Here is an 18,104-nt window from a genome sequence, read left to right as displayed (position 1 = left end):
TTCGGCTTGCAAGCTTCCCCCTTTTTCCTCCAAACATAAGAATGGTCATTATGGCCAAACAGTTCTATTTTTGTTATATCAAACTTGAGGACATTTCTCCAAAAAGTATGCTCTTTGTCCCCATGTGCAGTTGCAAAACATAGTCTGGCTTTTTTATGGTGGTTTTGGAGCAGTGTCTGGTTTTGGAGCACTTTCTTGCCGAGCGACCTTTGAGGTTATGTCGATATAGGACTCGTTCTACTGTGGATATAGATACTTTTGTACGGTTTTCCTCCAGCATCTTCACAAGGTCCTTTGCTGTTGTTCTGAGATTGATATGCACTTTTCACACCAAAGTACGTTCATCTCTAGGAGACAGAACGCATCTCCTTCCTAAGCGGTATATCAGCTGTGTGGTCCCATGGTGTTTATACTTGCGTACTATTGTTTGTACAGATGAACGTGGTACCTTTAGGCGTTTGGAAATTGCTCCCAAGGATGAACCAGACTTGTGGAGATCTACAATTTTTTTTCTGAGGTCTTGGCTGATTTATTTTAAATGTCCCATGATGTCAAGCAAAGAGGCACTGAGTTTGAAGGTAGGCTTTGAAATACATTCACAGGTACACCTCCAATTTACTCAAATGATGTCAATTACCCAATGGAATTGTGATACAGTGAATTATAAGTAAATAATCTGTCTGTAAACAATTGTTGGAAAAATTACTTGTGTCATGCACAAAGTAGATGTCCTAACTGACTTAACAAGAAATTTGTAGAGTGGTTGAAAAACGAGGTTTAATGACTCCAACCTAAGTGTATGTAAACTTCCGACTTCAACTGTATGTATATATAGTGTTTAAATATATTGAATATATATATATATATATATATATATATATATATATATATATAGCGTACATATATATAGTGAATGTATGTATATATAGTGTATGTACACTATCGTTCAAAAGTTTGGGGTCACTTAGAAATGTTCCTGTTTTTGAAAGAAAAAAAAAAAAAGCCCATTAAAATAACATCAAATTGATCAGAAATACAGTGTAGACATTGTTTATGTAGTAAATGACAATGTGGCTGGAAACGGCAGATTTTTAAGGGAATATCTACATAGGCGTACAGAGGCCAGCATCTCGGAGTCGCCTCTTCACTGTTGACTTTGTGACTGGTGTTTTGAGGGTACTATTTAATGAAGCTGCCAGTTGAGGACTTGTGAGGCGTCTGTTTCTCAAACTAGACACTCTAATGTACTTGTCCTCTTGCTCAGTTGTGCACCGGGGCCTCCCACACCTCTTTCTATTCTGGTTAGAGCCAGTTTGCTCTGTTCTGTGAAGGGAGTAGAACACAGAGTTCTTTGAGATATTCAGTTTCTTGGCAATTTATCGCATGGAATAACCTTCATTTCTCAGAACAAGAATAGACTGACGAGTTTCAGAAGAAAGGTCTTTGTTTCTGTCCATTTTGAGCCTGTAATCGAATCCACAAATGCTGATGCTCCAGATACTCAACTAGTCTAAAGAAGGCCAGTTTGATTGCTTCTTTAATCAGCACAAAGGTTTTCAGCTGTGCTAACATCATTGCAAAAGGGTTTTCTAATGATCAATTAACCTTTTAAAATGATAAACTTGGATTAGCTAACACAACATGCCATTGGAACACAGTAGTGATGGTTGCTGATAATCGGCCTCTGTACGTCTATGTGGATTATCCATAAAACATCTGCTGTTTCCAGCTACAATAATCATTTACAACATTAAGAATGTCTGTACTGTATTTCCGATCAATTTGATGTTATTTTAATGGACAAAAAATGTGCTTTTCTTTCAAAAACAAGGACATTTCTCAGTGACCCCAAACTTTTGAACGATAGTTTATAGGCTGGATATTCATAGTTGTGACGTGAACATGTTGCAGTGATTTACTTAATCTCTCATGCTGTCCTCCTCCTATGAGATTGACACTGATCAGCTCCATGAATACAGACTCATCCCTCTCAGGCTCTTCATCATCCAGCACTCGAAGGGTTACTTTAGCCTCACTCTGATTGGCTGCGAACACCACCGATTCCAGGAGGGGGACAAAGTCATTCCCCTCGTTGGCCCGGCCCACCCCCGGGGTCAAGAAGGGGGCAGCGTCAGCCTCACTCAGGGTCCCGTACGTCACGCGCACCCTTCCCATCAGCCCCCTCTGCCTGTAGATGGTGAGGGTGACCAGAGTGTGGCCCTCAGGCAGGCGGACCGGCCTGCTGCTCTCAGAGAACACAAACACTCCATAGGGGTCGTCACTGGCCAGCACGGTCACAGTGGCCTCAGTCCTCACACCCAGACGCCCATGGGAGACGTTGACTAGGGACACACCGAATCTCTTGTCCAGCTCCGGCACCTCGTCCTGGGCCACCTGGAGCTCAATCTCCCCCCTGGTCTGGCCCACGTGGAAGGTGATGTTCCCGGCCCTGCTGATGAGGTCTTCCTCAGAGCTGACATCAGCCTCCCAGAATACAGTTACGTTGGACAAGGCACCGAACAACCGCATCACCTGAGATGGTTAGAGGGGGGGCCCAGAGAGAGAGTAGAGTAAACACACACACACACACACACACACACACTGAAACACACAGAGACACATACACACACTGAAACACAGAGATACACACAGAGACACACACTGAAACACAGAGATTCACACAGAGACACACACACTGAAACACAGAGATAAACACACTGAAACACAGACTGAAACACAGAGATACACACAGAAACACACACTGACCTGCAGCAGCACAGTGCTGCGCCCCTCCTCAGGCTCGGTGCCATTGACAGACAGAGAGTCCAGGCTGAACTGAAACACTCCATGTGCGTCGTCAGAGGCAGCGATGGTCACAGTGATATGGGAGGCAACTCCCAAGCTGGCTAGAAAGACATACAGGTGTTTAACTATAGGGACATCACAACGTGTGACAGCCAGGGGAGTAGCACACACTGTAAACCCTGTCATTATTTTCATAGCCAAAATCAATGCCTGCTTCCTATTGTGTCACATTGTGTAGAACTGAATTCCAATTGAATCCTATCGATCCTCTTGAAATGCTAGTCCTGAACACTGCAGTGCATTGTGGGTTTTTAATAAGGGAGAGGGTGAACCCCTACAGAGAAACAATGATCCCTGGGATCTGGGACATTTTCTGTTAACCACTTACCACTGCTGCCCTCATCTCAATAGAATGCCTATTTGCTTTTCCCACATCCCTTTCCCCGGTCACTGCTCACTGGACCCATTGAAATTTTAATTCCACACACACACACACACGAAGGCACGCAAGCACACACGCACAAAGGTACTCATTGAGGCGTAAGCACGCAAATACAAGCGCATGCACGCAAGCGTGCAAACACACAGAGCCTGGCCTTATCAGAGTAGGGTAAGAACTACAGAGGACTTAACACCTCTCCCAACAATATATACATATGCTTAGGAGGAGAGGGACAGTCTAAAAGGATGGGAGGTATTTGGGGGGAGGTATAGGGGAGGTGGTCTTACCACGGTGGTGAGAGGACAAGAGGAAGAAGTCAGTGTCACTTTCTCCACTGCCACTGCCTTCACTTCGAAGGAACTGACCCACTTTGGGAGCACACAGGAGCACACCAGAGTAGTGGGGATCATTGGGGAGTACAGCACACGGGAGCACACGGGAGCACACGGGAGCACACAAAGTTGTAGAACACAGGCAAAGGATCAGTTAGAGCAGGATTTCAGGGATGGGAAACACTGAAAGATATGATTACAGGATAGGAAGGTGGACTATTTACAATGATCAGAAACAAGAGGTGGTAAGAAGATCATCACCAAGTGGACGATCAATCAATCAATCAATCAATCAACCAATCAATCAACCAATCAATCAACCAACCAATCAATCAATCAACCAACCAATGGTATTTGTTTTACCTCCTCCGTCAGGGTTGTAGAGCTCCACTCTGAACACCTTGTCCAACTCAGGGACGGTGTTGTCTATGACGGTCACACTGATGTACTTGAAGCGTTCTCCTGGCAAGAAGTCTAGCATGCCGTCTGAGTCCTGTATGGGCCATGGAACAGGTGCAGGCAGAGTAGGTAGGGAACAAGGGGTTAGCTTGGGGAGTTAGCACAAGCTCACTATCAAACAGCCATCGAAGGAGTTAGTCTAGTGACAACCTATTAACTAGTCATCGAAGGAGTTAGTCTAGTGACAACCTATTAACTAGTCATCAAAGGAGTTAGTCTAGTGACAACCTATTAACTAGTCATCGAAGGAGTTAGTCTAGTGACAACCTAATAACTAGTCATCAAAGGAGTTAGTCTAGTGACAACCTATTAACTAGTCATCGAAGGAGTTAGTCTAGTGACAACCTATTAACTAGTCATCAAAGGAGTTAGTCTAGTGACAACCTATTAACTAGTCATCGAAGGAGTTAGTCTAGTGACAACCTATTAACTAGTCATCAAAGGAGTTAGTCTAGTGACAACCTATTAACTAGTCATCAAAGGAGTTAGTCTAGTGACAACCTATTAACTAGTCATCGAAGGAGTTTGTCTAGTGACTCAAACATTATGTAGTGTAAGCCTTATTATTCTCTTAATCTTTTCAAAATAAAAGCGCAGCAAATAGCCAGTATAAGGATCGAATAGGACGTTCTTCTGTGTAAAATCCTACCTAAACACACATTCCTAAATCATAAATCATGCATCATTCATGTATTAGGATATTTTTTTGAAAAATGGTCAAGTGACCATCCATCCCTGTGTCTGTCTGAGATGCTGATCTACAGTACAAGGATGGCAGGAAATGACCTCATAGTCCTCGGGGCTGGCAGCGGTAAACGGTGAGGTCCTATAGCCGACCATGACTCTTCCCAGGAGGCCTTGGGCCCTGGCCACCAGCAGACGAACCTCGCCATCATCCTCGTTGACCGTGACGTGGGCAGGCTCTGTTGCCGGGCGGATTATGCCCTCAGCCGGCAGTCTCGGCTGGAACTGGAGCAGACCTGGGAGAGAGGGAGACCAGTACTCACAACAGATGCTCATCTAGCTTCGTAGAACAATAAGCCTGGTCAGAGATGATCAGCGAGGGATCAATACATGACATATTACTGATACATTCATAACACGGGAACATCCATAACTATGAGTGATCTAATTGTGTCTGTGACAAATGTATTGTGTCTGTACAAATGCAGTTTGCTACAGTGTTTTTACATTATGTTTTTACATTATGTTTTTACATTATGCCACAAACTGAACCTATTTCCAACAGATTATAAGCAGAACTTCTTGTGTTTGTCAACTATGTGTTTTTACAGATATCTGCAGTTCTTGATTCATGTACTCTGGACGAGAATTGGCATTAGACAGTTTGATGTGAAAATCAGTTTGAGGTTCTACTGGGGTGGCACAGGGGTGTGTGTGTTTGTGTGTCTCTCCCTGCACCATAGGGATGGTCGCTGGCCATGACGGTGACTCTTGTAGCTGAGTTGTCAGGATTGATGCTGGACCCACTGGTGGGGGTGGAGCCTGGCTTCCCATCGCCTGACTCTGCTGACACCAGAGTGACCTGGAAGGACTCTGCGAACTCAGGGGTGTCATCATTCAACACCAGCAGGTTCAGGACCTGGGAGTTGCAGGGAGATGATGTCATAACACATGAGAGATAGTCAAGATTTCAATCTAAAATTAACTCCATAGATATGTGTAGATATTCATAATGCATTTGTTTGCAGGCTTTAGTGTCTGTAGTGGATGTGAAGCTAAGCCTAATCATTAGCAAACACCGTTGACCAGAACAACATATTCCTCTCAGCCACTAGGTGGGGCTAGAAGTTAACAACACTACTGACTGGATGAAAACAGTTTTCTGGGATGAAATATGGCCAGAAATGTAGATGAATGGTAAAACATTTCTCCTGACTTGTTAGTTTGACCTTTCAGTGTGTTTGTGTGCATGCACGTGCATGTGTGAGTGTCTGTATGTGTGTGTGAGTGTATGTACTGTGTGTGTGTGTGTGTGTGTGTGTGTGTGTGTGTGTGTGTGTGTGTGTGTGTGTGTGTGTGTGTGTGTGTGTGTGTGTGTGTGTGTGTGTGTGTGTGTGTGTGTGTGTGTGTGTGTGTGTGTGTGTACAGTGTTACTCTACAGGTGTACCAAGGAGCATGCTCATTGTTCAGTGGGGTTTCCCTGGTTCATGTGTGATTGAGGAGTGCATTGGTAGTCTTCCCAGAGCCGTGTGTGTCTGTGTGTGTGTGTGTGTGTGTGTGTGTTTGTGTCTGTGTGTGTCTGTGTGTGTGACTCTGGTTGTTCCTCCACACCTCAGAGCGCTGACCGGGAAGGAAGAGCACCGAGCCGCTGGCATTGGCAAAGTCCTGGTGGGCCGGATCCTGGCTGTCTGAGTTAAGCTGAGTGACCGTGTAGTTGACATAGACGTGGTCCAGAACCCCGCGCGTCCGCTCAATAACACAGGAAATGGTGGAGCCTTCCTCTGACGTCTGGCCATAGAGAAAGGACAGAGAGCACAGCCACAGAGCCTGGTTGTTAATGATGCTCCCTAAACCAAACAGACATTGGGACATTTTAAACCATATTGTCACATCACACATCAAAATTGTAAACAAATTTTAATTTGATGACAAACTCTGACAAGACATCACAAACTTGTTATCAATTCAAGACTGACACGACTCATTCCAAAAATGTCCCTTTGCTCTTTCATGGACAGCCCTCCTCTAATTCCTGCACAGTCATGATGTGATTTGCAAAGAGACACCCGATAGCCCCACATGCCTCTGAGTCCCTTTGTCCCCATGCAGAATTAGAATTAGCCATGTGTCCAGTCTCTCTAAAGGGCTGAGCGCACACTTCCTCCACCCAGGCGTGAACACTGGTTAAATATGCACGAGGACACACAAACCACTGGCTTCAATTACATGTCTTTCTAGGTAACCAAATATTGTCAGAATGTGACAATAATGTGCTCTTCTCCAGTGTGCTGTGTTTCTTACATCATTTTACTGATCTGTCAGTCAAGTTCAGAGCTATACGAATGACTGCCTTAGTTGGCAAGTGGCGTCTACATTTCATCTCGATAGTGTCAATAGTGTCTCATTTATACTGTAAAGCAGGTAAGACACTGTATGTGTGCATATGTGTATGTATCAGGGGTCGTGTTAACGCAAGATTCTGCGTTTTCCATGCAGAAAAAGGAAAGATAAAACGCAAAATAAATATCTTGCTGTTTTTAAAAAAAAAACAGATCTAAAATTATTTTTATTGTAAATTCTGTTCGGCTTCAATCAGGGTTCAAACGAAATCATGAATGTAAAAGGACAAATTTTGTGCTTCAGTTGCACTTCTCCATCAGGATGAAATATCTTTGCTCTGACTGATGTGTGGGCTACTTTTCTCTGGTACTTTCATCCGGTGTCGTTTTTCCTCTGGTAGCAGGTTAAAATGGACGATTAACTTCAAGCAAACATCAGGAAATGTATCTGGCTACATTCTTTCTATGATATATATTAGAAATGTGATGGCCATGCATAGTTTTTGCAAAAGAATACCTTCATTTTTCATTGTAAGTTAATGTACTTGTGAGCTAATGTAAGCTAATGTATGTGTGGCTGCTAACCAAATATCATTGTACTTTCTGTCAAATGTGTTGCACTAATGTATTTTGTGTGAAGAAAAACTATAGTTTCACATCCCTGATCACTCTATTGAAGTAAAAAAAAACACTGTTGACTTTCAGTATAAGACCCAGGTGAAATGGTTCAAAACAAAGATTTGTTTATGTTCTGCGTTTTGAAAATGCAGATTTCTGAAAGCTAATGCGACCCATGTGTGTGTGTGTGTGTGTGTGTGTGTGTGTGTGTGTGTGTGTGTGTGTGTGTGTGTCTTTGTGTGTGTCTTACGCTTGGTATGCAGGTGCCGGTGAAGCCAAAGAAGCCGTTGGCGTTGTCACTCTTCATCACCCGTAGGGTGGCGGTGGGGCGGGGGAGGGGGAGGCGCGCCCCACCGTGGGCCGCCACCAGCTGCAAGTAGAACACTTCCTCCCCCTCCTCCTCCTTGTCGTCCTGCACCTTCACCACAAAGGCCTTCTGCCTCTCGTCCTGCCTGTACTGCAGGTAGCCAGAGATGTTCCTCAGGTCCGTCTTGGCGGGCTGCGCGTGGAGCTCGTGGATCTCTGAGCGGTTCAGTCTGCTGTGGTAGAGACGCAGATCCTGCAGGAGGCCCGTGTAACGCTCCTCTCCGTAGGGGTCCGAGCCGATCCTCACCGGAGCTGAACCTGCAACACACACAGGAGGTAGAAGAAAAACATCAAGCAGTAGGTGATCATGCTGCTGTCCAAAAAAAAGCCTTTTTCTATACAGAGAAGCTGACAAGCATGTGTTGTACAGTGTATCCATCCAGAATGATTCATTAATGCTACAGTGCCCCCCACTCTCACCACACACACACAGACCACCAGCGAGCATTTCAACAGCAGAAAAATTGACAAATAGAGGAAGCTCGCCACGGTGACCACGGACAAAGCTCTCAGACAAAGCTCTCAGACAAAACTCTCAGACAAAGCAATGTGGGACGTGTCTGTTGTTTACATGTATATCCCTTTGATTGAAGTTAACCCAAGAAGTTAACCCATTGAAACAGACAGTCCCATCGTGGGGGGGTGGGGGGGGGGGGGGGGGGGGGGGGGCGCTACAGAAAGCACATTGTCTTCAGTTATTGGGGGAGAACGAAAACTGCAGCCAGCTTTCATCTGCCTGTAACAATGTCCAGCAGTGTGATGGCTAAGCGCTCGCTCAAGCATTGCTGAGTCTCTGTAAGTCCAAACAATAGAAGAGGAGGAATGGGAGAGGAGGATTGGGAAAGGAGGAATGGGAGCGGAGGAATGGGAGAGGAGGAATGGGAGAGGAGGGATGGGAGAGGAGGAATGGGAGAGGAGGGATGGGAGAGGAGGGATGGGAGAGGAGGGATGGGAGAGGAGGAATGGGAGAGGAGGGATGGGAGAGGAGGAATGGGAGAGGAGGGATGGGAGAGGAGGGATGGGAGAGGAACAATGGGAGAGGAGGGATGGGAGAGGAGGAATGGGAGAGGAGGGATGGGAGAGGAGGAATGGGAGCGGAGGAATGGGAGAGGAGGAATGGGAGCGGAGGCATGGGAGAGGAGGCATGGGAGAGGAGGGATGGGAGAGGAGGGATGGGAGAGGAACAATGGGAGAGGAGGAATGGGAGAGGAGGGATGGGAGAGGAGGATTGGGAAAGGAGGAATGGGAGCGGAGGAATGGGAGAGGAGGGATGGGAGAGGAGGGATGGGAGAGGAACAATGGGAGAGGAGGGATGGGAGAGGAGGAATGGGAGAGGAGGCATGGGAGAGGAGGCATGGGAGAGGAGGAATGGGAGTGGAGGAATGGGAGCGGAGGAATGGGAGCGGAGGCATGGGAGAGGAGGCATGGGAGAGGAGGCATGGGAGAGGAGGCATGGGAGCGGAGGCATGGGAGAGGAGGCATGGGAGAGGAGGCATGGGAGCGGAGGCATGGGAGAGGAGGCATGGGAGTGGAGGAATGCATAGTGGGGTTTTAACTAGAGCCTCCCTGACCAGATGTGGGCCAAGAGAGTGAGGAGACGAGCAGGGTCCCACAGCGCTCACTCACAGACCACCAGTGACGTCAGATTGATGAAGACATTGACATCAAAGTTTGTACAGTATGGGGAGGTCTCTGTCTGCTGAGAGTGAAGAAGCTCAGTGGAGAGGCTTCATGAAAGTTACTGTTGTCGGGGGTCTAGGTTAGGCCTACACAATAACACAACTATAAGAATCCTTTCAAACTTTTCGTTTTGGACATCTTTAATTAACTGCTATACCTTTATTATCGTTAACTCAAATAATTGAACTATGCAGAATCAGATACATAATATGTCCTTTACAGGACTGAGGTGGTTGTCATAGCTATAGGAAGAGGGTTGAACTCTAGCTAGTGGAGTAGAAGCCCTGTTCAGTTTGTAACTCCTACAGTAAACAAGACACTCCCTTAAGGTCCTGTCTTAAGAAGTATTAGGACTCCTGTCTTTAAGAGATAATTACATTCTTGGGACTCACCGTCAGTGATGGCCTCTCCTTTTAGACTCTTGACCCCTCCGGGCATGGGGTTCCCATCCAGGAAGAACTCAATCATCCCATCACCTGCCGTGATCACCACATGGAGCCACACGTTGTCCTCCACAAACCTCTCTGCCGTGGTCCGGGCCACCTGGGTGTAGTTGGCCCCCAGGGCTGTGTAGTACAGCATCACGCTCACATGAGACTCATTAGTCTGGACCTTCACCCCATAGTACAACGTCCTGTTACTGTTACCCTTAGACACGATGAAGCCATTGGTGTCCAGCCTGGGAATCAGCCAGGCCGAGAAGGTGAAGTTAGCCAGGTTGCCAGGCCCGTCCTCTGGGCTGATGGTGCCGTAGGCCCCCTGGCGGCCCGAGAAGAGCCAGGCGTCGGTGCCTGAGTGGTGCCTCCTGGAGTGGGGCCTGAGCTCCACCTCCTTGGGGAAGAAGGCGCTGAGAAGGAGGTCCTGCATAGGAGGGAGGCCGAGAGGGAAACGGTCGGATACAATCTCCCAGGCAACCCGCACATCCCCGAAGGTGCCTTGCTGCCGCAGTATGTTGAAGGAAGTAACATCAGACATGTCCAGTTCTGACAGGACGTCCTCAGCCACTTCCTGGTCCAGGTTGTCATCAGCTATGGCGAACACTCCAAAGGGGTCATCGTTGAAGGGTATCAGGACGGATGCGTTGAGGGATGTAGTAGCCAATCGGCCGCCCTCGCCAGGGTAACCACCTAGGAAATACAACCAGAAAGGAAATGGTTAATGCTTTAATGTTAACAACATGTGTAATGTGACACAGAGTAATTCAGGAATAACCCATACCATCCCATTTCAACTGAGAGAACATAGGTAGCAATCTCAGATGTTGATGTTCCAGTCAAGAAGATATTTCAGGTTTGTTTCCACATACCTCACCTACCTCATCCCTCACCTCCCCTACCTGAGATGTTGATTAGTCTGAGGACGTAGAACTCGTTGAACTCTGGGAGTTTGTCTGAGATGGCCTGCAGGACAATGGGCTTGGTCTCCTCTCCCGTGGTGAAGGTGATGGAGCCAGAGGTGTTGATGAACTCATGACCAGGCTCCAGGGCCGTGTCGTTGGCAAAAAGGCGCCAGAACACCGTCACGTTGCCAAAGTGGCCCCTGGCCCTGATAACACTAGGAGATGAAAGGACTGTATGAGGGACTGAGGGAGAAGAGTGCAACAGACACTACGGCCCCCAAGGACCCAAACTGACACAGCCCCGGATTAAATTATTACAGCAGTTGCTAGGATCATCAACTCAAGAAGTTTGGTTAGACCTAGTTCTGAGAGATTAACAGAAATGTCTTATTTTTTGTTTTTTTTACACAACTAATTGACCAACATCAGTTCAATTATTTGAATTCCATTTTGTTTGGTTTCTCTAGAGACAAATCAGATCAAGCCCAAACTGTGCGATCTAGTGGGAAGTTTTAGTTTCCAACAGGCCAATATTAGACATAGTTTAGCACAGAAAATGTGGTAATTAACTACAATAACCATAATCCACTGCGCGCCTACTGTCCGGTCTGTGTGGGGCGTGCAGACACGGAGAGGAAGAGACAGAAGAATGTGCGATTGAGAGGGATAGAGAGCAGTTGCATCGTGAGGTATCTCTATCTGAAAATACATTATCTAAGTAATTGATAGTTGGTATTCAGCAGTCATAAAAGTATGCCTTATTTACTTTGAAGAACTACTAAAATAGTGATTTTGTCAGACAGCATAGGCAGCAGCTCTATAGTGATGAGATGATGAATTGGAATGAAATAATAAAGTCATCAATAAAACTAATGTAATATACACAACAACTTAACTATTTTATTCAATTAAAGTCATGTGAATAAATGATGGTTAATAAGTGATAAGCAGTATTGGGCAATCGCTACCATCATAGGACTGTTTTATTCTGTGTTGTTAGACCTTTCAACCCACATAATGCATTTGCATTTAATGTTCTATACTATTATTGAAACCCGAAATCGAACTGACCTCAAAAATCCCAAATCGCTCAGCTCTAGTTAGAGCTGCTAAATTATTCCAGAGGCTGGGTAAGAATCAAAGATAGGTGTATGATGTATTAAGGGGGTTCCTTACTAGAAGTTGTTGGTCTTGCCCTCTTTCACAGGCCTCTCTGTCGATTCCAGGGAGAATATTCCGTTGGCCTCATCATTGGCCTCAATCACCACTGTTGCTGTGTCCGCCCCATACACGACAGTGTCACCTGTAGCCACAAACACACGCATGCACGCACGCACACACACACACACACACACGCATGCACACACACCACACACGCACACACACGCACGCACACACACACACACACACGCATGCACAAACACCACACACGCACACACACGCACGCACACACACGCATGCACGCACACACGCACGCACACAATGTGAAATTACACAGTTAGTTGCTGGGTGTCAAGGTCAGATATCTTCACACAATCGCTTTCAAAGCATGCAGTCACTGACTACATTTACAATGTCTGTTAAAACTGTCCCTCTGTTTTTATTAAATAACAAATTACTGAACAAGAGAGAAACATTTAATGTCCTTCAAGTCAGTCAAAATAATATGATGTTCTTGTTTGAACTTATCTTCATTTATTTATTTTTTGAACACGTTGGTAAAAAAATGACACGAAAACGTCTTCTTTAATATACCCTGTTTTAAGTCTGTCCTCGGCTCCGCTTTTTATAAGGAACACAGAGAGAGACAGAGACGAGGTTGCCTTGAAATACCCACGTTGTAATTGTCATGCTAAATATCAGAACGTAAAGGAAAGAGTGTTCTCATTAACATAGCACACGGTAACCACCACAACCCAGCAGACAGGGTCAGGGTTCTGCATGTCCGCCACAACAACAAAAACATCAGAGTCCTCTTATAAACTAAGGCTTGTAGTGGAGCAGAGTGAGTCAACACGTATTTTCTATCTAAGTGGTCCATGCGTATTCAGCCATCCAGGCAGGCCAAGTAGTGGGCTGGCTGGCTGGCTGGCTGGCTGGCTGGCTGGCTGACTGGCTGGCTGGCTGACTGGCTGACTGGCTGACTGGCTTTGTGTTGCAGCCTGCAGAGTGAGTCTGAGTTCAGTAATTAAGTTCCCTCACAGCCTTTCATCCTGTCTGTTTTACAAAAACCTGGGTTTAGGAGGGCATTTCAGAGTCAACAGAGGCAATGCTAATCAACACAGTTACTCACCAATGTACAGAAACAACTGTCAAAGAGACTGGCTACTAAACATGGAAATACAGTCAACACAATGAGGCTGGTTGATTCGTACTATAGCTGCCTCCAAAATGACTTGACCCATGTAACTTTGTGCTATTGTATTGAGAGTATAAATTAGATTGAGTAATTGTATAGAATGTAATTGAATAGAACGTTATCAAACATAAGAATGGCCAGGGGAGTTTTCTGGCCATGTGACCTGACCAGACCAGGCAACATTCTAGATTCTAGCTATTGGCTAAAACTAGGGCTCAGAGTTTTTCCTGTTCAGATCACGAGGTCAGGAGAAATATCTTGTCTGTTTCAGTGCAAAGAAAGCGTGTCAGTCTTCCACACCTGTAGTGTTGTATAGAATGATATAGAACGGTTCTTCGGTCTCAGGTATGTCGTCCTCCTCCACGACTACATAGATATTCTTCATCCATTGTCCCACGCCAAACACCAGCACAGTGTCGTTACTCAGCGGGGCCAAGTCACGAGGTGACGCCTCGCCATAGTCCACGCGATACATCACCGTGGCAACAAAGTCAGCCGGTCCAGCCCTCAAAACGGTGAAGTTAGCCACGCCCCCCTCCTGAAGCCTGACAACCACAGGCTCTGAAGGACAGAGAGACAGAGTCTTATGTCACCTTATGTCAACTGACAAACTATGTCACTTGACATAAAAACAATGTCACTTGGCATAAAAATATGTCACTTGACATATCCACTTTATGTCTGACGATGCACATCTGAACTTGAAATAACGCTCCAGTTCTTAACATACAGTAGGATGCAATTCCAAGAGATCCTCACCTGCAAAGTAAATCGGGTTATCGTTTTTGTTTATGTGCAAGCTGGCGTCGAGTATGTTCCCAAGTCTTGCTCCCCCTGTCGCATTAAGGAGAGTGATGGTGAAATTCTCCATTGCCTCTGGGATCTTATGGGGAAACAAGACACTGTCACTATTGTGTAGAAAAGATGGAAGATAGAGTATCATCCAAATCATGAAACTCTATTGTCATAAATCACACAGTATATTATGTCAAGGAGCCCTGATTGTAGTAGTTGGTCAGTATGATACCATAGTGTTTGAGAGACAGCATTACCTCATCAGGTACAGAGAAGAGGGTGAGGTTTTTCATATACTCCCCCTCAGCAAACACAATGTATCCCTGTACGGGGCTGACGTCAGCAGACATGTGGGGCTCTAGGACCCAGGACACTGACACCTTCCCGAAGTGACCCCTGCTCCTCACCACGGGATAGGCCACTGCCAAGCAGACCCACAACATCGTTCACAATATAATACACTCAATCCTATTAGTTCCTTTATCATCTCTCTACTGCATCCTCTTTTAAATAATTAAAATGACTTCAAATATGATCACAACTGTTTTCCTGTTACGTTTCTTTTGTTATACTACATAGTCCTAAAGTGCTGTATAGTTGGTAGTCACTGTTCCTCCACTGCTCCATTGTACCTGAGTGAGACTGGGAGCCTTTGCTCTCGTTGATGGCCTCTGCCAGTCCAGAACGGATGAACTCGATGACCCCGAAGGGGTCGTCGTTCCTGCGCACCGTGATGTTGACCTCTCGGTGGTCGCCAAGGCGACTGGTTGGAGTGCTGTAGCTGCTGAGTACCATCGAGAATGTCTCATCCAGCTACACACACACACACACACAAACACACACACAAACACACACACACACACACACACACACACACACACACACACACACACACACACACACACACACACACACACACACACTATAACAGGACTGTCACACTGTAATCTGCCCACCGTGCTCTACACTCAAACACATATACTGTAAACTATCGAAACAAAAAAAATGAATTTCAAAGGCAATTCAAACTGGAAACTGTAAGACCAGTGACACCCTAACAGTCAGGAAGAGGTGTCCATGCCATACATGATACCATACATGATACCATACATGATACCATACATGATGCCATACATGATACCATACATGATACCATACATGATAGCATACATGATAGCATACATGATAGCATACATGATAGCATACATGATAGCATACATGATACCATACATGATACCATACATGATACCATACATGACACCATACATGACACCATACATGATACCATACATGATACCATACATGATACCATACATGATGCCATACATGATAGCATACATGATAGCATACATGATAGCATACATGATGCCATACATGATACCATACATGATACCATACATGATACCATACATGATGCCATACATGATACCATACATGATGCCATACATGATACCATACATGATACCATACATGATGCCATACACGATACCATACACGATACCACACACGATGCCATACATGATACCATACATGATACCACACATGATGCCATACATGATACCATACATGATACCATACATGATGCCATACATGATACCATACATGATACCATACACGATACCATACATGACGCCATACATGATACCATACATGATACCATACATGATGCCATACATGATACCATACATGATACCATACATGATGCCATACATGATACCATACATGATACCATACATGATGCCATACATGATGCCATACATGATGCCATACATGATGCCATACATGATACCATACATGATGCCATACATGATACCATACATGATGCCATACATGATACCATACATGATGCCATACATGATACCATACATGATACCATACAGGATGCCATACATGATGCCATATAGGATGCCATACATGATGCCATATAGGATGCCATACATGACACCAGACAGCAGTGTAGCTGTACCTCGGGGACCCCGTCAGGCCGTGCCACCAGTGCTACCAGCACCTCCCTCTCCCCGGGCTTGAACTCCAGGATACCGTTAGCGCCATAGAACTCTGTGTAGCCCGAGGGTATGAGGGCGTACTGCACCAGCTGTTTGAGCAGCTGCCCCTTGGTCCGGATCACACGCAGCTCCACCGCCTCACCCTCCTACAGGGCAAAGTTCACAGGGCAGAAAAAAGGAACAAACTATGGGTCAGAAGTGTTGCTGTTATTGATGTAGGTTAGCCATTGATTTAACCGTATTTAGAAAAAGTCTCAGAGTAGGAGTTCTGATCTAGGATCGGGTCCTGCCTCTTATTCATTATGATATAAAAGGCTAAACTGATTATAGATCAGCACTTCTACTCTGAGATGCTTTGGGGCCATGGTCTTTCGCAAAAATGACCTGGTTGGTCATTTCAACATGCAGTCCAGTGGATGAAACAGATGAGCATCAACAACCATGATATCTAAGTGTGTGGGTCAGACATACGTTGATGTACCAGGGTCCTCTGGAGAAGGAGGAGAACTCAAAGACTCCACCTGGGTCGTCGTTCTCCACGATGACAATCTCTCGACGGGTGAAGCCAGGCTTCAGGATCTGGTTCTCAACGTTAATCCTGCAACACAGAGGGGAACTCAGCGACTAGACTATGAAGGAACTCACAGGCCTCTACAGTGCATTCGGAAAGTATTCAGACCCCTTGACCTTTTGTAAAAAAACAAGACTGAAATATCACATTTACATACGTTTTCAGACCCTTTACTCAGTACTTTGTTGAAGCACCTTTGGCAGTGATTACAGCCTCGAGTCTTCTTGGGTATGACGCTACAAGCTTGGCACACCTGTTATTGGGGAGTTTCTCCCATTTTTCTCCCCGGTCTGAGGACCTGAGCGCTCTGGAGCAGGTTTTCATCAAAGATATCTCTGTACTTTTCTCTGTTCATCTTTCCATCAATCCTGACTAGTCTCCCAGTCCCTGCCGCTGAAAAACATAATCACAGCATGATGCTGCCACCAAAATGCTTCACCGTAGGGATGGTGCCAGGTTTCCTGCAGAGGTGACGCTTGGCATTCAAGCCAAAAAGTTCAATCTTGGTTTCATCAGACCAGAGAATCTTGTTTCTCATGGTCTGAGAGTCGTATAGGTGCCTTTTGGCAAACTCGAAGCGGGCTGTCATGTGACTTTTACTGAGGAGTGGCTTCCATCTGGCCACTCTACCATATAGGCCTGATTGGTGGAGCGCTGCAGAGATGGTTGTCCTCCTGGAAGATTCTCCCATCTCCTCAGAGGAACTCTGGAGCTCTGTCTGAGTAACCATCGGGTTCTTGGTCACCTCCCTGACCAAGGTCCTTCTCCCCCGATTGCTCAGTTTGGCTGGGCGGCCAGCTCTAGGAAGAGTCTTGGTGGTTCCAAACTTCTTCCATTTAAGAATGATGGAGGCCACTGTGTTCTTGGGGACCTTCAATGCTGCAGACATTTTTTGGTACCCTTCCCCAGATCTGTGCTTCGACACAATCCTGTCGTCTCGGAGCTCTACAACAATTCCTTCGACCTCACGGCTTGGTTTTTGCTCTGACATGTCTGTCAACTGTAGGACCTTATATATACAGGTGTTTGCCTTTCCAAATCATGTCCAATCAATTGAATTTACCACAGGTGGACTCCAATCAAGAGACATCTCAAGGATGATCAATGGAAACAGGATGCACCTGAGCTCAATTTCGAGTCTCATAGCAAGGGGTCTGAATACTTATGTAAATAAGGTATTTCTGTTTTTATTTTTAATATATTTGAAAAATTCTAAAAATCTGTTTTCGCTTCGTCATTATGGGTTATTGTGTGTATATTGATGAGGAAAAAGATTTTAGAATAAGGCTGTAACGTAACAAAATGTGGA

General features: G+C 45.6%; 1 protein-coding gene across 1 annotated transcript in view; it reads right to left on the bottom strand.

The window, feature by feature from the left end:
* Nucleotides 1-18,104, bottom strand: part of LOC115165095 (adhesion G-protein coupled receptor V1) — a 244,458-nt gene that overhangs the window by 198,139 nt on the left and 28,215 nt on the right. Inside the window, exons 11-27 of the mRNA XM_029718130.1 lie at nucleotides 16,696-16,822; nucleotides 16,185-16,370; nucleotides 14,851-15,031; nucleotides 14,476-14,639; nucleotides 14,183-14,306; nucleotides 13,724-13,984; nucleotides 12,241-12,367; nucleotides 11,062-11,279; nucleotides 10,118-10,852; nucleotides 7,930-8,303; nucleotides 6,334-6,510; nucleotides 5,461-5,641; nucleotides 4,825-5,018; nucleotides 3,943-4,072; nucleotides 3,535-3,615; nucleotides 2,767-2,906; nucleotides 1,920-2,532 (exon numbers count right to left, since the gene is read on the bottom strand). Coding sequence (XP_029573990.1) covers nucleotides 1,920-2,532; nucleotides 2,767-2,906; nucleotides 3,535-3,615; nucleotides 3,943-4,072; nucleotides 4,825-5,018; nucleotides 5,461-5,641; nucleotides 6,334-6,510; nucleotides 7,930-8,303; nucleotides 10,118-10,852; nucleotides 11,062-11,279; nucleotides 12,241-12,367; nucleotides 13,724-13,984; nucleotides 14,183-14,306; nucleotides 14,476-14,639; nucleotides 14,851-15,031; nucleotides 16,185-16,370; nucleotides 16,696-16,822 — 4,013 coding nt within the window. The remainder of the gene's footprint in view (nucleotides 1-1,919; nucleotides 2,533-2,766; nucleotides 2,907-3,534; nucleotides 3,616-3,942; nucleotides 4,073-4,824; nucleotides 5,019-5,460; nucleotides 5,642-6,333; nucleotides 6,511-7,929; nucleotides 8,304-10,117; nucleotides 10,853-11,061; nucleotides 11,280-12,240; nucleotides 12,368-13,723; nucleotides 13,985-14,182; nucleotides 14,307-14,475; nucleotides 14,640-14,850; nucleotides 15,032-16,184; nucleotides 16,371-16,695; nucleotides 16,823-18,104) is intronic.

This window comes from Salmo trutta, chromosome 27, assembly GCF_901001165.1.
Source record: "Salmo trutta chromosome 27, fSalTru1.1, whole genome shotgun sequence".
Classification (NCBI taxonomy): domain Eukaryota; kingdom Metazoa; phylum Chordata; class Actinopteri; order Salmoniformes; family Salmonidae; genus Salmo; species Salmo trutta.
The sequence above is the reverse complement of the archived record's forward strand: the minus strand, read 5'-3'. Positions and strand labels throughout refer to the sequence as shown.